Genomic DNA, 26,389 nt, shown 5'->3' on the forward strand with positions numbered 1-26,389 from the left:
CAACAGGGGAAGGCCCCTCTAACTAAAACGGGAAACCTTCCCTGACAGGAAAAAACACAAATTCCTCTACAAAAACTACCAATATACACTCGTATGACAACAATAGCTGTTAAAACAGCTTTTGGATTTAAAGCAAGCAAATTTCTGACAGGAAAAAGCCTAAATAAATAGTACTTAGCCCAGCCAAGTTGAGACCACGTCTAAGCTTTGTAAGCGGCAAACGAGATCTGGGGGATTAGTGGTGGTGCATCCTGGGATAAAGATAGCTCAGCCAATAAGAGGCCTCGCTCTATAGCATAAGCGTGCCGAGTCGGAGCCGAGGGATCAGCTCCGAGCCCATCAGTAGAGAATGTAGGCGAGATAGGATCATATAACATCACACTTGTGATCTAATCTAATCTTGTGATAAATCTAATGGGTTTCTTCATCTCTGAACTACTACAGGCAGCATGCAACAAACACCAAAGGAATAACGGTAGCAAAAGCTACAAGAAAAAAACTACCTATTCAAACAGAAAAGATTTGCTTCTAAAGAGAAAGGGAGAAAAGGAAGACACTACCAACAATGGTAGATACCGCTCTCTAGAAGAGTACAAATGGACACCAGCAATTGTAATGAAAGAAGTACCTTAGCATGGTAACTGACAAAAAGGAAAAGAAAATTAGCTAAGACTGAAATATGGGAGGGAGGAAGAAGAAAGGTAATCTATTAAAAGTAGTTTACTCGCAAACACAAGCAAAACATTTCCCAAAATACAGAAATTTATGTTTAAGCATTAGTTTTTAGAACTAGATTTTATTAGTAAGATGCCAATTATACATCAAACTGAAAAATATTACATTTTTCATTTTAATCCCAACAAAATGAAAATTGATATTTACAATGTTAAATTAAATAATCTAATTTGGCTTTATTCATGCAACTATATCTATATTCAGCTTATCTCTACTCTCCTACACAATCCAATTATGTTAATCTTATTTTAAAACACTTTTTCACCTTTTTAGGTAATATAAATTGTTAATTTAATACATTAATTTATTTTAAGATACAATTTCTGAGAAAACTGGAAAGAAAAATTTGACAACTGGGAATGTAATAATTTCACATGCTGGCATTGTCTTGATATTACAAAAGTAAAGATAACAGAGTAATTAATTTAAGAATATAACTCAGATTCATAAGACTGGAACTTTTTAAAGAGTATCAGATCATATGCACAAGACAAATTTCTCTGTCACATCAACAGAGAGATTCCAAATTCAATACTCTCCCTCTCTCTCAACTCATATAACAACTCCGAACTACAGGAATGCTCTTTCTATAATATTTCGAAGACATCTGCTTCATAAACAAAATAACTACATCTGGAGAGTAGACTGCCGTGGGGTATTATATACCCTTATCTGAAGAAAATATCTTGTAGTGAAATCTATAAAAAAAAAAATACTTCACTGAATCATTTCTGATGCAGCTTTACATGAAAATCCTTACACTGGGCCTTTTTAACACATAAAATAGCAAAATTTAGTAAAGATTCTGTAATCCTGATTGGTCACACATTTTTTGACTGTCCATTATGTATCTACTGGAACAAGCCTGCAGATCTTCTGAAGGCTTCATGGGTTGACTCCTCCTTCCTCAACTAAACTTCTAGTTTTTTTCAATACAATAGTGTGTAATAAAATGAAGAAAATTATCTGTTTTGAACAATCCTGGCTGTGGCAAAGAAAAATATAACAAGATGGAAGAAACTTTCAAAACCACAATTTGAAAACTTTTTTTTTTTTTATCATCTCTTAGTGAGTTAAGACAAATCAACAAGAGGAAAAGCAGGACATTTCTAAATACCCTCACTAAGAAGCTACAGACTAAAGTTTTATCTCCTATTGACTGTTAAGCAACAAAATGTTATACCTACTAAATTGTTACACAAGTTAACTTCTTAGATGATTTGATTAGACTGCCTACTTAATAACAAACTTACTCTTGATATGAATGTATTTTATTTTAAGAAATTACATCTTTCCTTTCAGGCATGTACTTACTGTATATGTTGCAAATAGTAGTCTAGATTTTCTTTCTCGCTCTTCTTATACTATAAATTAGTAATGAGCATTTTATTGTATTACATATGAACATGTCTGCAGTAAAATTAAAATATAAATGGTAGCAGTTTCTAAATTTAATTAAGTATGCATTTTAATCAGCATACCTTCAGGAATATCCAGCGTAGCCAATGCAGTTTCCAGATGATTGGCAAGCAATGCCAAGGGTGCACTGGTTAACCCGTCTCCAACTATAATTGAAACCAGATGTCCAGCCGTGGCAGCAGGATCACAGGATTTAGCAGCCTCAGCAAAATGATCTGGACTGGTTTTGGTGGTGAGTCTAAGCAAGACACCAGGGCTTACTTCAAGTGCCACCAAGTCGACAGCAAAATCTGATACAAAAGAATAGGTAAAGTTAATCAACACAACAGAGCACAACTTCTGATAGAGACCCAGGGGTGCAAATCCACAGCTTCATGAAAATATTTTTACAAACACAAAATCAATAGCAATTCATAGAAACTTACCTAGTGGAAACGTGGAGATAGTGACAGGCATGACGGCTACTATATTAAAATGTGGGGTGGAATACAGGGAGTATTCCTGGCACAAGGTTATCTGAAAAGTAGCTAACCAATGTCCAATAATTTTTAAGTACTCACAATTACTCTTCTGATCACACCATTTTACAAAACACAGTATTCATTGCTAGTACAATTCTAAGAATAAATATGCAAATTCTGCAGAGGTTAAAATAATCAAAGCCTGCTTACACTAAAAATGTCAGAATTTCCTAGCATTCAATACAATGACTACTCAATAAAAAAACAGTCTATTATATACAATTAAAGTGAATATCCAGAATTATTTAATTGCTAAAATGTTAATCTTGCTCATTTGCCTAAAAAAATATTAATCTTTTTCTGACAGGAAAATGACACCCATCATCACTCCCACACCAGTATGGAAATGTAATTTAGAGAAAATGAATACCTCACTGCTTTATCATACTCCTTGCTCATTTTCTTACGAGTTGTATCAGACTTCTACATGATCCCAGAAACAGCCACTGCTACCTGTGGAGTTTACAAAGCAAAAGGGAAAACAGAAGTAGGCTGCCAGGTCTTTCTTCTGTATCATGCATGCATGCAATCAGACAAGGGAAATTTAGAGTCCCTAATCCATGCCATGGCATGGCTTTGGAAAGTGGGAGGAAACAGGAGCACAGACAGAAAACCTACATAAACACAAGGAGAACATGTAGACTCCACATAGGCAGCACCTCAGACGAGAACCACATGTTGAACCTCTTGCTGTATCAGGGTCAAGAATCACTGTTAATTTTAGGTGGAGAACTACCTCAGTGGGTGAAATGGAGATGACATGTATGTGTCAGCTGAAATTGTTCCAACAGATTCGTTTCCATAAGGGAGAAGTTTAAAGAAAAAGGACAGCAAAAGTACTTTCATCTGTCCATATCTTCCACTCAGATCAAAATGGTGATCATAACAAGTGTGCATCCTTAACATGCCAACTTTATAAAAGTATACCACTCAAAATCTAATCCAAGGAAAAAGACAGTTTAAGGATCTTTGTATTTGGTATTTGTTTACCCGGAAAGTCTGATTGGGTCATGAGATACCTATTTTCAGCAGAGGCCTGGGAAGAAAAGCTCCAGATACACAAAGTTAACAGACTGAAAAACTAGATAGACACAAAGTCGTAACATTTACCACAAATATGAAAAATGATGTTTTGTAAAATTTAAAGGCAATGCTAAGTTCAGATCCCATGCAAGAAAAGAGTGCATCATAAATGTGTCATTACAGCCACATGTTCAACTCTAGTAATAAATGTGTACACTATATGAAGAAACTTCACACACTTGTATAAAGGATAGACAAGTAAACTTCCACAAGTAAATCAGTTTAACTCTAGTAATAAACACACACACATAAACAGTTCAAGACTAAATATATTGCATTGAGAAATTGCAGTTTACCAAGTACACCAGACGCACAGACTTACGTAACTGAGTTATCAGAATGCAGGCCAGCTCAGCGAGCTGAATTAAAGACAGTACTTTATGCTATAAAACAGTATGGTAAAGATCAGTTTAACATTCTTAGTGACAGTTTATGCAGTTATACTTTTTACTATTTATCCAAGAACATTTATTTATTTACATTTGTTGACCGGGAGAGTCCGACTGGACACAGGTCCATTTTCAGCGGAGGCCTGGGGAGAAAAGCTCCACATGTATTACTTGCATTATACAGTTAAAAAACATAGCATTTAAATCTAGACATTAGTCCAGCTGAGGACGTAAGACAAGACAAAATTGGAGACAGTAATAATAAATCTTTGCAGCATTTGGTAGTAAGGAAAACAAAAATAAATGACATCAGCTAGAGAAACAGCTATGTTATGACCTGAGAGTTACAGAGTAAAATTTTAACAGTTAAGATTTTATAAAGGTGCAGAAATGTAAAAAAATGTTAAAATATTAATACAGTGCCAGATTACTACTTTAGTTTTACTTGAGGTTATGACATGAAAAAACAATGCCACTGAGGTTTAAGTTTGATTTAATAATAAAGTTACAGCCTTTCCATTTCACTGTAGTGCATTATCAGGTCAGTTACAGACTTGCAAGAATGTATTAGTAAGTTTATTTCATACAGGAAAATGTAAAGTCAGAGCAAAAAAGCAATGCTATCATTTTATAATCATTAAAGATGCAAATGTTATTTTAAGGACCTGATACTGTTTTTTTTGTACTTTGCAGACATTGCTAACTAATTTCCAAGTGGATTTTCCAGTTTGATTTTAAATACAGTCAAGTACATCAACCACTCAGCTTTGCACAAGGAGACGGAAAAGGCCTTTGGAAGGCCTAAACATAAAAAGGGACAGAAAAGAACACTTCAGCATTGAAAAAGCCCCTTCTAATACCCCAGCAATAACTGGGACAATGCAGAGTAAAGCCTAAACTTGGCAAAGTTGTGGTGCACAAGTCGACTATCTACAGAAAAAGTGTTTCAGTTATTTCTTTAATATCCGTTTAAACATATTCTTTAAAGTTAAAAAGTACGAGTTAAAGCATGTATGTAAATGTTCTCAGACAGCTAACAGTACTAGTTTTCAGTTTATGTTTTTAACAGTGTTTGAATACTAACAAAAAGGTACTAATAGATTAGTTTGCAGAATATAAAATTTACCAGGTTTCAGTTATGCTTTTACAAGTGTCCCGGTAATAATGGCAAAAATATATTCTTTCAGTATTAGCTTAGGTAATTTCCAGAATATACACAGCTATTTTAGATGTTCAGTACAAATATGTATGACTTCAATGTAAATTTCAGTCGAATCAAAATATGACATTTACACTCAGTTATGAGTTCAGTACAGTATATTTAAGTCAGATTTTAGAATATAACATTCATATTCAGTTATACATGTCTAACAGCGTTATTTCAAATTCAACGTGAACTTTGTTACTTAAACTTCACAAGGGTAACCTAAATGAAATTGCATGTGTCGGGCTCAATACTGAGATGTCAATTACACACATACAAATTACATAAAGAACATGCAACGTACATAACATTAACTTTAGAATGTTATTTACATACTACTATAAACTGTTATGTCTACAGTTTTAAACATTAGAGTGATTGATTACTGCTAATTTATTGCATACTTATTTTCTGATATGTTAGAATAGCTAGCAAATAAATACTGCACTTGATTGACATTGTGAACAGATAACTGAAAGAGAATCTCAATTTCTATTGCACCACAATGGTTTGACCGACACAAGACCTTGGAAATGACTAGCATTCCTGTGATTGCTTCCAGAGTTTAAAAAGCTAATTGCCTGTGGGAAGAAACTGTTCCAGAACCAGGTTGCTTTACAGCGCATGCAGTGGTATAGTCCGTCAGACATTTTACCATTAAAATGTTGCAGTGCAATTGCACAGCTATGAAGTATTCAAACAGATGTTCGAATACTTCATATGTGGGCAGGTTATATGAGCGAACGGTACATTTGCAACTACAACATTCGCTCATGTAAGCGGATCGTGGTAGTGCCATCACGGAGTTGGAATAATAAGTTGAGAGGGTGTGGGGGGCGCAGGGGGGCTTGCTCCCTGCATACACGGGAGATTAGGTGTAGGGCTTAGGGAGTTGCGGTAAGGGTGGCATTGTTGTTAATGCCGTAAAATGTCATTATCGACATTTTCGGCATTAACGGCTGTTTTTCAACATTAGGGCCGTTCGTTTAGGTACAGTTTCGGTACAACACTTCGCTGTTTCGTACAGTTTTTTAAATTTCAAGATATTGATAGTAAACCCTGCCAGACATGTTTGTAAACAAACCATAGGCAGGGTGTGCAGGATCACTGGCTATTTTCGTGGCCCTGTTGTAGCAACATGTCACATACAGACCATGTATCACTGGGAAGCTGAAGCCTCTTATTCTCTGTGACCTTCACCACCCTCTGTAGGGCTTTTTGATCTGCAACTGAATAGCCCCCACAACACACCATGAAGTTGCACGTTAGGCTGATTTCTATGGCCCCTCTGTAGAAGGTTCCAAAAGTGGCAACGGACAACTACCTTTGCCACTACAAACCCCCCAAAAAATTCCAAAAGTGGCAAGCAACAACAACCAAGAAAATAAACTCCATAAGTCCAACTCTACATGGAATGGAAAGAATATATATTAATTGACTAAGCAAAATACAAGACTTTCATAAGCACTTTTGTCCTTTTCAGAGAGACTTCATCAGATAAAAAAAAATCCCCACAACTTCTTTATACACACTCTTCGGTCCAGTTCCTTAATAACAATTAATTATGTAAATAAAAAAAATCCTTAAAGTGCCAGCTCTTAAAAATGTGCAATATCCATCTAATCTACAAATCTCTCTCTCTATTTATATATATATATATATATATATATATATATATATATATAAAATCTATACATATCTCTCTCTCTCTCTCTCTATATATATATATATATATATAGTGGGTTAGGGTAGGGCGGTGAAAGTACGACCGAGTGTTGGATGTGTGTGAGAGTGTGTGTGGGTGATGTGTGTGAGACTGTGTGTGGGTGGTGTGTGTGTGCGAGAGAGAGCGTGTGCGCGAGAGCGTGTGCGTGAGAGTGTGGAATGTCTGCATGTGAGTAATGCATTTCTTTACTGTTTGTGCGATCTCGGAGTTGGTATATATATATATATATATATATATATATATATATATATATAAATATATATATATATATAAATATATATAAGTAGGGGGGTGGGGGGCTTGCCCCCCTGCGTAGATGTAGTGTAGGATTGTGTAGTTTTTGTGTGTTGTGGGTTGAATGGTGTGCGTGTTGTGTGGTGTATGGTTTGAGTATGCTCGGGATTGTATTTTTCGTGTGTTTCAGGATTGTGGGCTGTTCGACTTTATAGTTTTGAGATACTGAAATCTGAGCTTTCAGTATTTCGAGATTATAAAGGGGAACCATATATATACATACATATATGAGTCTAAGACATTTTACTGAATGCAAATTTCACTGAAACTCAAATGACTGAACACAAATCACTGAAAGCACAAGTCACTGAAAGTTATATATGGCCTTTTCCCCATCCGGCCCCAAAATCCGGACCACACCAAGAAAGGAGGGGGGTATCCATATTCATCAAGGATACCCACACCTCCAGGTTGGTGGCAACACACGAAGCATCAGAGACCATCCAGGTGCAATTAACCGTAGGCAAGACTGCTCTGCAATTTGTAGCATGTTACAGGCCACCCTCTCAAACTCAGGAACCTCACACAGCTTTCCTGAAAACACTCGAGGGGATAAATGTATCTCCAAACACCATCATATTAGGTGATTTCAACTACCCGAATATAGACTAGGATCATTACTCAAGCCCCAACACTCTAGCCCAAAGGTTCCTAGAGTTCATAAACTCTAATGCCATGGAACAACTAGTCACCATCCCCACAAGAGGAGAAAACATACTAGATCTCATCATCACGAACATGGGGACACAATGTTCAGCACCGAAGGTGTACCCCTCATTGGTGAGATCAGACCATAAACTAATCTCACTGAAAGTCCACATCCTGCCCCCACCCCAGATAAAAAAGACCACAGTGAAGAACTTCTCAAAAGCCGACTTCACACTTCTTAAGACTGGTGTGGTCTCCTTCAAGGCCCCCGAGCCAGCGGGAACCATTACCCAAACCGCTGAATCACTTACAAATGCCTTCTACCAGCACCTCCAGGACTGCATGGATCAGGCAATCCCAAACAAAACAAAGACTCTTTGCACCAAAGGCAAGCGCACAGTCTGGTGGACCCCAGCCATAAACAAGCTCTACAATAAAAGGAGAAAGCTACTACAAGATAGAGCAAAATCCTTAAAAGGGAAGACACCCTTGATCATTATAAGTAAAAAAACTACGATCGCTCATAAAATCATCCAAGGCAAATTTTGAGAGAAAAGTTGCTAAGGACCCAAAAGACAATCATAAGGCCTTTTTTAGCTATGTCAGAAACCTGGGAGGAAACTCCCAGATATGCTCAGAATTAGTTCAAAATGATGTAAAAATCACTGAACCAACAGACATTGCAAACATACTGGCTGACAGGTTCAGTGCAAATTCCCCCTCCCCCCCAAAAGGAGAGATAACTATCCCAGCGGATTGTAGCCTCCCACACATCTCAAATGCTCAGGTGAAAACTGCTCTCTCCAAGGCAAAAAACACAGCATCTATGGGACCAGATGGTGTCCCTGGTTGTGTACTCCACGAACTCAATGATGAATTAAACCCGCTGTTACGGCAGCTGTTTAATCTTAGCCTCACCTCAAGATACGTACCCAAGGAGTGGCGTACGGCAACTGTGGTCCCACTTCACAAAGGCGGTGCCTCCACTGACCCTGGAAATTACCGCCCCATCAGCTTGACAAGCCTGGTCTGCAAAGCTATGGAGAGGATCATAATGGAACTCATAAATAAAGACATAGGGTACTTACAGACATTAGATTCAACCCAGTTTGGTTTTGTCAAGGGCAGATCATGCCTTTTAAACTTGGTTGATTTTTTTGAAATAGTCACCAAGGCCATTGATGAGGGCAAGGCAGTCCACACAGCCCACCTTGACCTTGCAAAAGCTTTCGACACAATACCCCACTCGGGTATCATTGAAAAACTCACCAACTTAAATGTAAACCCATACGTCACAAGATGGGTTGCAAACTGGCTAAGTGACAGAACCCACAGGGTCAGAGTGGCTGGCGCCATGTCAGACTCCAAGACGGTCACAAGTGGTGTCCCACAGGGCTCAGTCCTGGCCCCCTCTTGTTCGGCATCTACTTTTCAGAAGTACAGGCAAAGACAGGAGGATTGTGGCTGACAGTTTGCAGATGACTGCAAACTGGGCGCCATAGTTGAAAACTCATCAGACACAGATATCCTTCAGAAGGGTCTCATAGAAACGGACAACTGGTGCCAGAGCCATGGCCTAAAGTTAAACGCCAAAAAATGCATAGTCATACCCTTCGGAAAAAAACAAGGTTACCCCTAGCTGCCATATAGGTGGCAATCCACTAAGCACAGAAGAGGTTATCAGGGATCTGGGGACCCAGGTTGACAGTAACCTTTCATTTAACACTCACGTTGCCAAAGTAGTTAGGAAAACCTTCTACATTGCCCACCTGATCATGAAGGGATTCACATCTAGATCAAGGGAGGACATTGTTCCCCTGTACTCATCACTCATCAGACCAATGATTGAGTACAATGCCCCATTCGGAATGTATCTTACCAGACACCTGCAGCAATTGGAAAGGCCCCAAAAGTTCCTCACCAAAAGGATAAAGGGTCTCAAAAATATGTCTTATGCTGCCCGACTGAAGGAACTCCAGCTCTATTCAGTTGCATACCGTCTGCTCAGAGGTGACCTGTGCCTGACATACAAGGCCATGTCCAACCCGGAATTGATGGACATGCTCCACCTCAAAAAATCCAAATCCGTAAGAACTACAAGAGGAAGAGACTTAAACCTCAACACAGTTATAAATAGGACGTGCTGGAGGGACAGATTCATCACCCAGAGACTCCCTATGCTGTGGAACAAAATCCCGGTACATGTGAGGCAGAGCACCTCGCTGGCCCTGTTCAAGAGAAATCTTGACCAATGGATGGGAGATCGCAGGTTTACCCCGAGATCACCTCAGTGTCACTGCTGGACAGAGGCACGGTAAAATAATGGGCATAGTACCCTTCAAACTTAAGGGGTGGTGAAAGCCACATAACTTTGGGCTAGGCTTATAAATGCCCTAGGGCAGATAGCCTAGTATAAACCTATGAACCTATGTAGTGCAACCCTGGAGTTAGTATATATAGTAAGGGGGGTGTGGGGGGGCACCCCCCCATATTTTAAGTATATAGTATGTTCGGAAAAGATTAATATATTAGAATTGCAAGTATCCATGTATATAGTTCAAAATATTTAAAATGTGGTATACTCAATCGTCCAATTAAAGTCAATAAAGTGCATTTATTTCAAATATAAAAAATAATAAATAATAAAACTCCAAGTCATTGTTGTTAGAAACCATCTCTTTTTGGTTTTAAAACTGGTGCAATTGAAACTTGGTCATTTAGGCCAGGAGGCAGCGTGGCATTGAGCCTCAGCTGCCAAACCAGTTCTCTTTTCAAAAGACACTTTCGCCAGTGGCCACCTCTAGTGTTGATCCTTATATTTTCTAAAATATCAAATGTAAACCTATCAAAATTAATACATAAGCAAGAGTGCTTATACAGGGCACTTGTTTCCTTCCTATATCATATAGGTGTTCATATATTCTTAGTTTTAGTGCCCTTTCAGTCTTCCCAACGTAGAAAGCTGGACAACCATCACATTTAGCTAAATAGACAATTTTACTAGTGGCACAATTCCCATTTCTAAAAACTACCTTACTATGTAACATATTGTCCAAAAAGTACAGTTTTGTACCTACCATAAATGTAGATGTTCGAGGATCCACATTGCTGCAGTCATAACCTGTGGGTAGTCCGCTGTCCTCGCTCGGCCCGAATACCAAAGAGTTAGGCTGGCGTCGGTCATGGATCTCAATCCACTAGGGCTGCTGCCACATCCACTGCCTTTTTGAGGGGGGTAGCTACTAAGGATATTTTGGAGGCAGCTACTTGGAGTTCAGTGCACACTTTTACTAAGCATTACCATCTTCCTCTTTATTCCAAGTCTAGGGCTGGGTTTGCCACTGCAGTTTTACAGGGCATGTTAGCAGCTCCTAATGCCTTTTAGTTTGCCAGCCTCCCTTTTCCTTTGCTTTGGGATTCTACCCACAGGTTATGACTGCAGCAATGTGAGACGAAGAACATAGTACAGTTTTGTACCTACCATAAATGTAGATGTTCGAGGATCCACATTGCTGCAGTCCTATTTTCCCTCCCTCCTTCCCCTCTATAGTTTGGGGTTGCTGCCTTTCCTTTGGGATAATTATTATTTTCTCACTGGTGGTTGTTGGGTATTTACTATTTTGGCTCTGGCCTTTCCTTTTTTAGGCCTTCTGACATCTGGGGCAAGAAAGACTGAGGATATGGCGTCGGTCATGCGCTTAAGTACTACTACGTACTGACGTCAGCTCTGGGCGACCATGACCGATGCCAGCCTAACTCTTTGGTATTCGGACCGAGCGAGGACAGCGGACTACCCACAGGTTATGACTGCAGCAATGTGAGACGAAGAACATCTATACTTTTTCCTTTAATAATATAAACACATATAACTGGCCTTCTACATTGGGAAGATCAAAAGGGCACTACGTGCAGATATTTTTAACCATCTATGGTTATGAAGGAATTTAGAATGCTTGTCTGGTATTTGAGATTATTCAAAGTTTATCTGGTCAAAGGTATTACACCAAGGGGTCTCAGTGTTCGGACCCAGCTTGATGTTAAAGGCACTGACTATTTGTTGTCGGAAGAATGGCAACAGGCTCAACAGAAAGCCTTCATTTCATTTGTTAAAATACTTTTTTCGTTCTATGAATGTAAAATTTTTACTTCGACCACCACTGTGACTGAGTTATGTGAATTGGCTAACCCATTAAGACAGATATCTATATTGTCTAAGGAATTAATGCTGATAGTGAAAGATATGAAATCCTGTATGATTACAAAATACAGTGGGATGTTAGGGACTGCTCACAGGGTGAACCACTTGAATATAAAAAAAAACAGTGCAATTAGTCGATACTAAGGTTCCACAGTCAAATAATGCGAGGTTAAAAAGAAAGAGGTGTATTTTGAAGAAATCTCATTTTTCCTGCGAGACTTCTGTGGATGAGTTTTTGTCCACTACAGACATGGAATTACCTACACCCTCTGTTTCTCCCATCACTAAAAAAGCAAACAGGGAGGCCCCTTTAGGAGAATTAGAAAGGGTGGACGTAAACAAACACTGGGGTGGCATCTTTGGAAACATTGCTAAAAATGATACCGAAATACCAATTGCTCAAAATGTACACAATTATTTCTTTTGTTTCATTCTCCAATGCAGAAAGTGAACTGCTGAATAAAGGTCTGGGGTTTATACCCAGTTATTTTGTATCTGAAAGTACATTTGCACAAGATGTGTTATTTTTTGATCAAGATTTTTCTGCTGACTTGCATGATAAAGAATTTAGGTTAAGAGCATCTACATTTATGCCTCCACATAATAAAAATGTAGCTATTTTTCAATACTAACTTTTGAAGGATTTACACTTCATGCATGATTTTGACAGGTCAAAAAAATTCTGATATGTCACTATTCCAGCGACAGGCTTTACAAAAGTTGAGTAAAAACAAACATAGTAATCAATACAGCAGACAAATGGGGAGCAGTGGTTATTTGCGACTGGGATACATATGACAATGAAATTTTAATCCAATTATCAGATCATAGGTTTTATCAAAGGATGCATTTAGATCCTACTGGGGTATTTAAGGAGGACACTGACAACTTTCTACACACAGCATATGAGGAGGGTATTATTTCCGAAGAGGTAATGCATCACTTAATTGTTCCAGACCCAGGCAGCCATTCTATTTGCTGCCTAAAATCCCTAGGAATCTACAGAAGCCACCTGCCAGACAGTACAGTTGTGTACACTTACCATAAATGTATATGTTAGAGTGTATTCACTGTTGCAGTCATCACATTTGGGTAGCCCTCAGCCGGCCGTGAATAGCAGTGTCTTCGGATTTCTGCGTCGGATGCCGTCACTTCTTCCATGACGTCAAGTCGTCAGGGGTATAAAACATGCAGCCGACGTCATTACATCAGCTTTTCTTGCCCCAGATGTCAGGTGCCCCCACAATAGGAAGCAATTATAAGGTATGGTACACCCCCATCAAAAAGCAAATACACAAGAAAAAATAAATATACCAACAAAAAGGAAAGGTAGAGCCAAGAGAAGTCAGGGGGCTGGAGGGAGGGTAACCAGGACTGCAACAGTGAATACACTCAAACATCTACATTTATGGTAAGTGTATACAACTGTACTGTGTTCTTAGTGTTTCACTGTTGCAGTCATCACATTTGGGTCGATTCCCAAAGCTGAGGAAGAAGGTAAAGAGCATTAGGGCCAGCTATTAAGCCCTGCAAGACTGTAGTGGCAAATCCAGCTCTGGATTTAAAAAAGATAGGCATGTGGTAATAGATGGTGAAGGTATGTACACGGCTCCAGGTAGTAGCAGCTTCTAGGATGTCCCTGGTAGGGACTCCTCTGAGAAAGGCTGCAGAGGTAGATGCAGCCTTGGTGGAATGTGATCTTATTCCCTCTGGGGTAGGTTTTCCATAGTGCTTGTAGCAGAAATGAATGCAATGGGCTATCCATTTGGAAATGGTTTGCTTTGAAATGGCCTTCCCCTCTGCCCCTGCAGCAAAGCCAACTAGTAGTTGTTTAGGTTTTCTGAGAGGCTTAGTCCTGTCCAAATAGAATCTAAGTTGTCTGTGCACTTCCAGAGTGCAGTATTCATTCCCCTTTGTTTTGTGGATTAGGGAAAAAAGTAGGGAAATGAATGGACTGATTTAGGCCCACATCAGACATCACCTTGGGCATAAAGGATTAGTCCTGAGGGAAACCCTGTCCCCATGGAAGATAATGAAGGGTTCCACTACCATGAGGGCCTGTAATTCAGATGCTCTTCTTGCTGAAGTGATGGCTAGAAGGAAGGCTGTTTTCCAAGAAAGGAATTTCAACTCTGTTGTTGCAGCTGGCTCAAAGGGGGGGGGGGGAGTGAGCTTTGCCAATACAAAGTTGAGGTCCCAGGCTAGACTGGGAGCTCTTCTGGGGGCTCTTCTGGGGGGTCTTAAATGTTTGGCCCCTCTAAAGAATTGTTTTAGCAAGGGGTGAGAGAAGAGGAGTGGCTCAGTATTATAATGTGCTGAAATGGCAGAGGCATGAATTGCAATTGAGTAGGATAGGCCCTTGTGAAGCATTTCTGTTAAGTACTCTAGAATATGAGGTAAGCTGGGCACCGCTGTGCCCATCCCCTGAGCCCGGCTGCAGGAACAGTATCTTTTCAACTTATCAGCATAGGATTTTCTAGTACTAGGCCTAACTGCCTCCAGAATGACATCCAGCACCTGCTTACTGAGGGTTGCTAGAGGAGAGCTCAAGGAATTAGCCAAGCTGTACAATTCAGGGTTTGAAGCTGAGGGTGCAGAATCTGGCCTGCCTGCTGGGACAGCAGGTAAGGGGTCTGAGGCAGGTGCCATGGTTGTAGCAGTGTCATACTGCGCAAAAGGGGGTACCAGTGCTGGTGTGGCCAGTCTGGTGCAATCAGTATTGTCCTTAGCTTGTCCTGTTTGATCTTCAGTAGAACCTTTGAAAGGAGAGGCAGAGGGGGAAAGGCATAAACCGAGAGGCTTTCCCAGGTAAAGGAGAGGCAGAGGGGGAAAGGCATAAACCAGAGGCTTTCCCAGGTAAAGGAGAGGCAGAGGGGGAAAGGCATAAACCGAGAGGCTTTACCAGGTAAAGGAGAGGCAGAGGGGGAAAGGCATAAACCGAGAGGCTTTCCCAGGTAAAGGACAGGACATCCACTTTCCAAGCTTGACTGTGGGGAGCGCTTGTGCAGAATTTGTTCAACTGGTAGTTCTGAGGAGAGTCAAACTGGTTACCTCTGGAGTCCCCATTTGTTCAAGAAGTTGAATATTTTGGGTTCTAGTTTCCATTCATGTGGGTCCATGAGATTTCTGCTTAAGTCGTCTGCCACTGAACTTAGTTTGCCTGGCAGGAATTGTTCTTGTAGGTGTACTTGGTAGCTCAAGGCTGTGTTCCACACAGCCATGGCTAGTCTGCAGAGAGGGTACGAGTGGGTTCCCCCTTCCTTGTTTATGTACCACATAACTGTGGTGTTGTCTGTCTTTACCAATAGTTGTCCTGGAAGAATACGGTCTTTGAAGGCTGTCAGAGCATTCAGTACAGCTAACATTTCTTTTTGATTGATATGCAGGTGCATCTGTCTCGGGTTCCATTTGTCCTGACTGCACTGCCCTGCCATGCGAGCCCCCCATGCATAGATGCATAGTCTGATGCACTGTTGTTAGGTTTTGGGCGGCAGGGGGTAGAGTGAAAAGGAGTCCCTTGTTGTGGTAGCAGGCCTCTGCCCACTAAAGGAACTCTGTCTTCATACAAGGAATGATCAAAATCATTGTTTTCAGGTCCTGAGAATGTTGACACCATACGCTTTTTAGACACCATTTCTTGTTTCCTCATATGCAGTCTTGCATATGGAATTAGCAGAATGCAAGAGGCCATGAACCCCAGAACTTACAGTATTTTCCTTGCAGATAGCTGGGGTTTTGTTGCCAATACTTTGAAGTAGGTTGTCAAATAAACTTGTTTCTCCGGAGTGAGGAATGCCATCTGGGAAGTTGTGCTCAAGCTTGCTCCCAGGAATACATTCTGTTGGCAGGGTACTAGGTGAGATTTATTTTCGTTGATGGTGTACCCCAGTGAGGTTAGAAGTTTTTTACGAATGCCAGGTGTTGGAATAGCAAGTCCTGGCTTTCTGCCTGAATCAGACAATCGTCCAAGTATGGGTAAATTTGAATATTTCTCTGCCTGCAAAATGCAATGGCTGGAGCTAGACACTTTGTGAACACCTTGGGAGCAGTAGATAAGCCAAAGGGAAGTGCAGAGAACTTAAAGTGCATGGAGCCTGCCCTGAAACATAGGTATTGTCTTGTAGGATCCTCTTACTGGGATGTGCAGGTAAGCTTCCTTTAAGTCTAGGGTTGCCAGCCAGGCATCCTTGGTTAGCATAGGAAGAAGCTGTTGAAGAGTTAGCATTTTGAATTTTGGAACCACCAGAAAGGTGTTGAGAATAGAGAGGTCCAGGATAGGACACCAGGAGTTGTCTTTTCTGGGTACCAGAAAAAGTCTTGAATAAAAACCTTGCCCCCTTTGTTCTGCTGGGAAAGGTTGAATAGCCCTGATACTGAAAAGACAGAGAACCGGCAAATGGGCCTCCACCCATTGATTTGGGGGTAGGTCTGGCCAACCATTTGGGGATGGCAGTGTGTGGAAGTGGAATCTGTATCCTTGGGAAACTATGTTCAAAACCCATTTGTCCTGGGTAATGAGTTCCCAGTTTTTTGCATGCAGGGCGAGCTTTCCTCCTAAGGGAGCAGGTAAATGAGCAGGGCTTGGAAGGGTTAAGGTTAAGTCATTGTGCCATTTTATCATAGGGTGGTGGCTTACTACTCCCTGCTTTGGAAGTGGGAGCTCCCCACTGCTTAGATCTGTGCGTAGCCTAGGTGGTCTGCTGTTCCTGGGTTTGGACTGAAAGCCTGGAAGAGACTGGAAAGGACCAGTTCTTTGAAGGCCAACGCCTACTGAATCTGGGAGGCTGTACTTGTAGGAAATCTTTAACAGTTTGCATAGATTTAACTTTTCCTCCATCCTTTTGAGGACTTCTGCTTTGTTGCTAAAAAGGCAGTCTTGGTTTAAGGGAGCATCTAGTAATTTGGCTTTAACATGATCTGGCAAGTTTTGTTCCTTAAGCCAAGCATGCCTTCTAAGTGCAGACCCAGTGACAGCAGCCCTGCAAGATGCTTCTAAAAAGTGTCAAAACCACATTGCAAAGTATGTTTACCAACTTGTTCTGCAGAATGCGTGGAATCTTGCAATTCTGTGTTCAGCACAGTCAGGAATCAACATCATTTTCTGTTTAAGTAGTCCCATAATATGCTGATACTAACATATAAAACTGGCAATTTAAAGCCCTAATGGCCAAAGTAGCAGAAGTGTATACCTTCTTACCCCATCTATTTAAGGCTCTAGAATCTCTATCAGAAGGTGTAGGATTTTTGGCAGCAGTAGTCTTAATGCCTCTTGGTCCTTGGGAAATGGTCTCTGGATCCGCAGAATTCTTGAAGAGGAACCTGTGAGAGTCAGGTACTCTGTAGTATCGGTCAGGTTTTCTGGGAGCTGGAGGTAAAGTGTCTGGGGTAAGGCTAGATTCCAAGAAAGCATCATCTACAATGTCCAGAACAGGAGGGATAGCTAAAGGCCTGTGTTGAGGCAGGAGTAAGAATTCCCGAAGTCTCTTTTTGGACTGAGGGTAATCCTGGATTTTCCAGCGGAAATGATCCCTAAGAGTATGCAAGGTTTCACCGAAAGAAAAATCTTCTGGAGGTAAAGCAGAGGGAATGGAATCCTCTGCATCAGAATCCTCATATGTAGATAAGGACAAATCCTGGTAATCAGAAGGAGCAGAAATATCAGATTCCTGATCAGAAGAATCAGAAAGAAAATCAGTTATAAGTCTCCTAGAGGGGGAAGGCCGACTTCCCCCAATTAAGTTAATAAGGTCTTCAGCCATTCTAAGCATTTGTTTTTGAGGCATATGGGCCTGAGCCTGCAGTTTGGTCGTCTGTTTTCTAGGCTTAGTGTGAGTTTTTGGCTTGAGGAATTTGGAACTTCTGGAATGAAAATGATGGTGTTGGTTTAATATGAATGTCTGTAGGCCTGAATATACCCTCAGAAGCCGGTGCCTGCATAGCAGCTCCAGACCCATCCAAGGTGGAGACATCCACAGGTTCCATAGTCGAAGAAGCATCTCGCGACATACCGGACTCCAAATGGGTCTCAGTAGAGGCCTGCGAATCTGAAGTAGCGGGTATCAGGGGCTGAAAAAGTGCATCACTGAGTACTGGTGGACTGGCGACTAGCTTAACGAAAGTGTCGCCAGCAGTTTTGGACCTATGCGGTCTGTCTCTGTCTTTATCCTTATGTTTTTTTCAGGAAGATCGGTAGTCAGATGGCTTAACGAAGCCATTCCGGAGTATGGAGATTGAGTAAGAAAGTAATTGGCTGCAAAAATAGCCCGACGACGAATAGTTTGGGCATTGAACAAGGCACAAAACCGACAGCGAGGGACATCGTGGTCTGGGCCTAAACAGGGGGTGCAGTAAGAATGAAAATATCTATGAGGTATTTGCTTTCCACAGGCAAGACAATTGTTAACTTTTACTGACATCAGTTAGAGCACGAAAAAGGATCCCCAACGGGGTACTAATCTTTTCTGAAGACTTCGGGTCAAACTCGAAAACAAAAATTTCAGGAGACTACCGACCAGCACTTGCAAACTGCTTCTGCTTCGGGCACAGCACGGCAAGAAAGACTGATGTAATGGCATCGGCTGCATGCTTTATACCCCTAACGACCTGACGTCATGGAAGAAGCAACAGCAACCGACGCAGAAATCCTAAGACTCTGGTATTCAGGCCGGCTGAGGGCTACCTGTAGGCAAATAATCCAAATGTGATGACTGAAACAGTGAAACACGAAGAACTTTTAGTTATGTACTTACCATAACTTTAGATGTTTGGGATCCATCTCGCCTACATTCTGTACTGATGGGTTCAGAGCCGATCCTCGGCTCCGACTCGGCACGCTATGCTATAGAGCGAAGTCTCTCATTGGCTGAGCTATTCTATATCCCAGGATGCACCACCGCTACTTCCCCACATCTTGTTTGTCCGCACTCATGCATACACACATAACTGTTTATATAACATTGCCAGATGTTTCAAGATGAAACAATAGAACTCGGACCGTCTGATCTCTTCTGATCTCCAAGGCAGGGGGAAGGAGGGTGGGTTATTAGGAATGTAGGCGAGATGGATCCCAAACATCTAAAGTTATGGTAAGTACATAACTAAAAGATGTTATGTGATCCTATCTCGCCTACATTCTGTACCGATGGGACAGCGTCCCTAGCACCTGATTCCTGGGTGGCTCACTGGAAAACACTCCTGAGAACTGTGGAACCAAATGAAGCTCGCCCCCGAGATGCCACATCCAATTTGTAGTGGGAAATGAAGGTGTGCGGGGAAGACCACGTAGCCGCAGCACAAATGTCACTAATGACAAGCTTAGAATGGAATGCTATTGAAGTAGCCATAGCTCTTGTAGAGTGAGCTCTGACAGAGGTTGTAAGCTCTTTATGAGAAGAGGAACAAGCCTGACTAATACAGTCCCTGATCCATTTGGCAATAGTGACCTTTGTGACGGCTTTGCCCAATTTATTATCCGAAAAGGACACAAACAATTGATCTGTTTTCCGTGTTTGTTGGGTCCTGTCTAAATAAAAGCGCAATTGCCTGTGAACATCCAATGTGTGGAAGATGTATTCCACTTTGTTTGAGTACTTTGGAAGTTCTAATGACTGTTGCAGGCAAAAACTGGAACAAACTTTAGGGACAAAAGATGGGTTAGGCCTGAGGGATACTCTATCTTTGTGAAAAACCAGGTACAGTGGTTTGACAGACAGAGCTTGAAGCTCTGAAACCCTTCTGGCAGAAGTAATCGCGACCAGAAAGGCAGTTTTCCAAGAAAGAAGTTTCAAATCGCAGGTTGCTGCCGGTTCGAAGGGGGAGGAGGTTAAGGCACGTAATACCACATCGAGATCCCACAGAGGAGCAGGATGAGAAATCGGAGGTCGTAAAAGCGCAGCACCTTTCATGAAGGTTTTACACAATCTGTTGCTCATTAAAGGTGGGTTTATAGATTCATGAAAATTGGAAATAGCTGCCAATTGGACCTTGATGGTAGAGACTGAAGAACCTTGATTGAATAGGGAAGTTAGAAATTTCAGGACTTCTGACACCGGAACAGTGATGGGATCCAGACCCCGGAGTTGAGCCCAAATAGCAAATCTCTTCCATTTGCTAGTATACAATTTCTTAGTGGCAGACTTGTGGGCCGAGGATAAGATATGTATGACTTCCGGGTCTAAAGTATGATTCCTGACTATATTCGGAAGAGGAGGAGCCAAGCTGTTAACTTCAAAGTGTGAAGGGACTGATGAATTAATAGGTCTGGGATCTGATCCAGGAACCATGGGCCGTCCAGTGCATATTTCCGAAGATAGGGGAACCATACCTGACGAGGCCAGTAAGGGGCAACTAAAATAATTTTGCTCCCCAAGTGAGACGCCTTTAGGATCACTCTGGGAAGGAGGGGAACTGGAGGGAAGGCGTATAGCAAGCCGGTGGGCCAAGGATGGGCTAATGCATCCATAGGACTCTCCCCCGGAGCTGGAGTGAGAGAGAAGAACATTCTGCACTTCGCGTTCAGCGGGGTTGCGAAAAGGTCACAGCAAGGAGTTCCCCATCTGGTGAAGATCTGAGTTGTCACTGCATCGTTCAGAGACCACTCGTGAGGAGAGAGAATAGTTCTGCTTAGTCTGTCGGCTATCACGCTGGATTTCCCAGGGATATGAGTCGCTACCAGAAAACGTCTGGTCGCCACTGCCCATTCCCAAACTCTCATGGCCTCTCTGCAAAGGGGGTAGGATCTGGTCCCTCCCTGTTTGTTCAGATACCAGACTACTGACATGTTGTCGGAGTGAATGGCAATTATGCCCTGAGGGAGGTAATCGTGGAGGGCTTGTAGAGACAGAAACACCGCCCTCATTTCTAGAATGTTGATATGAAGGAGACTCGTCTGAATGCCAATTGCCTTGGACTGACCTGCCCAGGTAATGCCCCCCCCCACCCTGTCTGGGAGGCATCTGTCATCAATGTGGCCATAGGAGGAGGTGGAACAAAGGGTCGTCCCTGATCCAGATTGGAGGGCACCAGCCACCAGCGAAGGTCCCGTTTGCAGGTTTCCGTGATCCGTATGAGGTGACTGAGGGGGAGATCCTGAAAGGACCACTGTGTCGATAGGAGCCACTGGAGAATTCTCATATGCAATCTTGCTAAAGGGACTAGGAGAACAGTGGCCGACATAGAGCCTAATAGCTGCAGGACCATCCTGGCTGGGGCTTTGGATCTGAGAAGCAAGGCTCAGACTTGAGCCTGTATAGTCTGCATCCTTTCTGTAGGAAGGTAGACCCGCATTTGGTTTGAGTCTATCTCTACTCCGATGAAACTTATGCGCTGAGATGGCAGCAACACAGACTTTGGCCAATTGAAGGCGATTCCAAGGGAAGTGCCTAGTGATATGGTGGCTTGCAGGTTCTGCAATTGTAGACGCCTGGAGGTGGCAGTTAGGAGCCAGTCGTCCAGATACGGAAACACCTGGAATCCTAGACTCCTCAGGTGAGCAGTCACAACCGCCAAACATTTGGTGAACACCCTGGGGGCTGTGGTGAGACCAAAGGGCAGTGCGCAGAACTGAAAATGACTGTCTCCCTGGCTGAAGCGCAAATGTCTCCTGGACACCTGATCTATCAGGATATGATAATAGGCGTCCTTGAGATCTATGGAGCACATCCAAACACCTTTCTCCAGCAGTGGGAGAATGGATTGTAAGGTGACCATTCGGAACTTGGACTTATTGACTGATCGATTTAGGATGCTGAGATCCAAAATGGGCCTCAAGTCCCAGGTTTTTTTTGGCACCAAAAAGAATCTTGAGTAAGTCCATAATCCGATCTGGTCTGCGGGGACCGGTCGGATGACTCCTTTTTGAAGCAGCTTTGAGACTTCTAAGGCTGCAATTTCCCGTTGACTGGGTGGCGGGTCCGGGATTTTCTTGGACGGCGGTGGAGGGTGTGAAAAGGGGATGGCGTAACCTCCGGCTATGATTCGAAGCACCCATCGGTCCTGAGTGATACCTTCCCAGGCTTTTAGGTGCCTCGAAAAACGACCCCCGACTGGCTCCGGAGCTGCACAGTTGGGCAATCCTTCAGGGATTGTGGAAGGCTGAAGAGCCACGAAAGGACTCGTGGTCTCCAGTGTTGTGGGGGCCTCTGCCGCCTCTGGGACGGCGTCTTCCAGAAAAATTTCTCCCTCCTCTGCCTCTAGAAGGGGGATCGTCCTGCTGCGAGGGATAAGACTTCTGGGATTTACGGAACCACATTTTCCCTCCTCTTTTAGCCTTGGGGTAAGGCCGAAAGGGAGTGGAAAACCGTGCCCCTACGGCAGTCAAAGTCTTACCTTCTTGCTCACAGCGGGTCAATGTGTCCTTTACCTTGGGTCCAAACAAAGAGGACCCATCAAAGGAAGCGTCGGCAAAGGAAGACTTAAAGGCTGCCGCAAAATGACACAGGCGGAGCCAGGCTTGCCTCCGTAGAGCAACACCCGTACCCGCTCTACTCGCCTCGGCTGCATATGAAATGAGCCTCATGGACGAGTTTGATATCGATGACAGCGTAGCCAACTGAGAGCCAACCGTCTGGGCCAGCTGCTCAGGTAGGTTACCCAAGAGGGTATCTGAAAGCTCCTTGATCAGATCCCTCTGAAATCTGGTGAAGTGCGTCAAATAGTTCAGGGACCTTAAGGTAAAGGCCGCTGAACTGAGGGTGCGCTTCCAGTACCGGTCCATGCTCCTAGAGTCCTTATTAGGAGGATGGATGGACGTCGAAGCCTCTGCTACATCTTGTTGGGTAGCAGATGCCACCACCAGGGCATCTACAGCCACACCTTTGGTCAGAAACTCCTTCTCTGGGGGTGCTGATAAGAATTTATTTGGGGGAGCAGGCACCGGTTCCACAGAGTCTGGATGCTCCCATGCCCTTCGACAGATCAAATCTAGGAGCTCGTCGAAGGGCGGAGACACCCAGGAGGCGGAGGGCTGAGCCCGAAGGCCTTCAGGAACACCGACTCGTCAGCAGAAGGGGGTTTGGAATGCCAGCCGCCTCGTTGTTTGAGGGCTTCCAAGATGTCTGCAAAGGAGACATCATCTGAGGACGACTTAGGGGACCCCTCCGCATCATCAAGATCGGTGTCCGACGTGAGAGACTCATCGGGGGAGTCGACGTGCTTCCTCTTGCACAGTCTTTTCCTTGGGGGTTCCTCCGATGAAGCTTCAGAGGGACCTCCAGGAGGGGTTGAAACCCCACTGGGGGTGACCTCAGGCCCCGGGGCTCCGCTGTCTAGCGACAGGGGGACTACGAAAGACCCAGTCTTAGGAGCACCCTGTCGATGTCTGAATCAGACATCTTGGAAGATCGGGAGGAGACCGATCGGGTCCGAGCTGACATCTCCATCGGCTCCGAAGGACTGGGGGACTGGCTCCGAATGGACTCGACCAATATCGGTGCCGAGGGAGATTCCATAGCAATTTCCCTCGGTGCCGATGAGGGCTTCAGCGCCGAAGGGGAAGTGTCTGAGCCGGCAACCCTCATCGGCTCCAAAATTAGTGGAGCCGATGAAGGTGACCCGCCTCTCGAAGCCCCAGCCATCGGCTCCAAAACTAGAGGAGTCGAGGCTGGAGGCATCGAGGCAGACCATTCCGCCCTCGGCTCCGAAGTCCGTGGAGCCGATGGAGAAGCCTGCCTAGATTTCTTAGTGGTCTGTTCCAACGGGCTGGTCGGAGCCGACGATTTCTTTTTCTTAGCTGGAGAAGGAGAGGAAGATAAGGCCTCTTCGAAGGAGGGTTTGATAAGCCCTTTTAAAATCAATTTATTCTTCCTCTCTTGGAGGACCCGAGAGGAAAAGGCGTGACACACGCTGCAGGACTCCTGAAGGTGTTTGGCGCCTAAGCAGTAAACGCATAAGGAGTGATCATCTGTGATGGACATTTTATAGTTGCATCTCGTGCATTTTTTAAACCCGGAGGGTCTATGCTCCTTAGACATAATTGTAAACACTTTGCCAAATTATATGTCAGAGAAAAAACACTATATATAGCCACACAACAATAAAGAACCTTTTTAACTAGAGAGAAAGCCCAACAAACTTAAACGTATGACAAACACCAAAAAAGAGGGCCAAGAACCCTCTAACTTAAACAGGTACTTGACCTCTGAAACAACAAGAAGACTCAATAAGAACGAGGGGAAGGTCCCTCTAAACTGAAACCTTTCCATGTCCAACACAAAATTTATACCACAAATTTCACACAAAAACACACGTATACACAAAAATAGCTGTTAAAACAGCTTTTGGATAAAGATTTAGGAAATTTCTGACAGAAAACTCTCAGAAAAAAACAGCACTTAGCTCAGCCAAGTTCGAGACCACGTCCTAGCTTGTAAGCGGCAAACAAGATCTGGGGAAGTAGCGGTGGTGCATCCTGGGATATAGAATAGCTCAGCCAATGAGAGACTTCGCTCTATAACATAGCGTGCCGAGTTGGAGCCGAGGATCGGCTCCGAACCCATCAGTACAGAATGTAGGCGAGATAGGATTACATATCATCCATTGTTTCAGGCAATGGGTAATTGACAGAGCCACTTTTTGCTTTTTTTAATAAATATTTTCAACCTTTATTGGTTCATGTACATTCTCGAATTCAAGACACCACATTATTCCTTAGCATAATTCAGAATATACAGATTGAACCAGGTTGGCTACTGTGCACTTTGGATGTGTCGACACTACATACCAATATTTCCCATTGGTCGGGGCATCTAGCACTGGAATTTTGGTTGAATCGGACTTTTGTATAGCCCTGGTTTCAATACTTTTTTGCTTCGTTTAACTGAGCACGTATTTACCAAGAATGTTTTTTATTTTGGAGATTTGTGCTACTTACAACTAAAGGGTACTGCCATGGGACCTCATTTGCACCAATATATGCATACCTTTTTATGAGTTACATATGCCAGCATAGCTAACTGAAGTTTTGTAAAGAATGATATGTCATTTGTGGAACAAACTGATTTGTACAGATGCTTGTGTTGAAAAATATATTTGTAAAGCTACTTGTGTTAAAAATACAGCAACAGTGTGTCCTGCTGGACAGAAAAGAAATATGTATGTCAGACTGTACTACTGTAACTAATTAAATGTATATATTGCAACAGAGAATACTGGAAGAGAAGAGGTTAAACTCAGCCCCAGCCAACTTTTAGCAAAACATCCTGAAATTAAATTACTTAATTTAGGCCACAAAGATTGTATCTTACAGTTCTGACTGCAGACAGAGACAAAATGTCTGAAAACAAGGACTACGAATCCTGCTATATTATTCTTAGCAGTGAACTAATTGCTACTCTGGAAGGGTGGAAATGTTGAAATGATTTTATGGCTTCCAGATGCTATAACACATATTAATAAAGCTGTGTGTGTATGGTACCATATGTGCAAGATTCTGGTTCAGTTTCTAGTAAACGGGGGTAGTATGGGAACCAGAAGTCAGATGACCAGATGTATATGATGTCATTTTGTAATTCAGTACTGACATTATGTTTTAATACTAGATGAGACAAGTCTCAGAGCAGTCTGTTTATTGAAACCTGACATAGAAGGATCACTCCCCCCACTTCATCTTGCCTTGCTTTATTAAGTAACCAAGGAAAAACAGTAATTCTTTAGACCAGTCAAGAAAATATAGGGAGATTAGTGCTGCTTTTCTGTATCTGTGTGAACCTATTCTTGTGTGTTATTTTTAATATTTCCTGTGACAAACTCTGGTGTTTACTGTAAATAGCATTTACATGTTCTTTTATTATTATTAAATGTATTCATACTTTTCATTGTAACTGATCCTTTAGAGAATATTTTAATCTGAGAGTACCTGTACTTATTTGGTGACACTGTGGTCACTCCTAACAGCCTTAATGCATTGGTCAAATACTGTCATTTGTATTAGTATTACTTTTACTCATTACAATTGGGTACTCTTGTAAGAAACTTACAGTAGCTGGATTTGGAGTGACCTGGTGGCAGTATCTACCTTACTGTCTGGGCAGAGGGTCACAGCTAGTAAATTTGTGCCAGCCTTTCCCAGGTGTCTATGCGTGTATGAAAATCAAATCTCAAAGAGTGAGTGTATATCAACTACTTAGAAGAGGGGCACAAATCACTGGTTTCAAGAGACAGTAGTGGAGGACTCGG

General features: G+C 42.5%; 1 protein-coding gene across 1 annotated transcript in view; it reads right to left on the bottom strand.

The window, feature by feature from the left end:
• The window catches only part of LOC122800223 (protein NO VEIN-like), a 1,589,974-nt gene that overhangs the window by 909,195 nt on the left and 654,390 nt on the right, over window positions 1-26,389 (bottom strand). Inside the window, exon 10 of the mRNA XM_044069716.1 lies at window positions 2,217-2,444. Within this exon, the coding sequence (XP_043925651.1) occupies window positions 2,217-2,444 (228 nt within the window). The remainder of the gene's footprint in view (window positions 1-2,216; window positions 2,445-26,389) is intronic.

This window comes from Protopterus annectens, chromosome 4.part0 (assembly GCF_019279795.1).
Source record: "Protopterus annectens isolate FY-2018-M chromosome 4.part0, PAN1.0, whole genome shotgun sequence".
Classification (NCBI taxonomy): Eukaryota; Metazoa; Chordata; order Ceratodontiformes; family Protopteridae; genus Protopterus; species Protopterus annectens.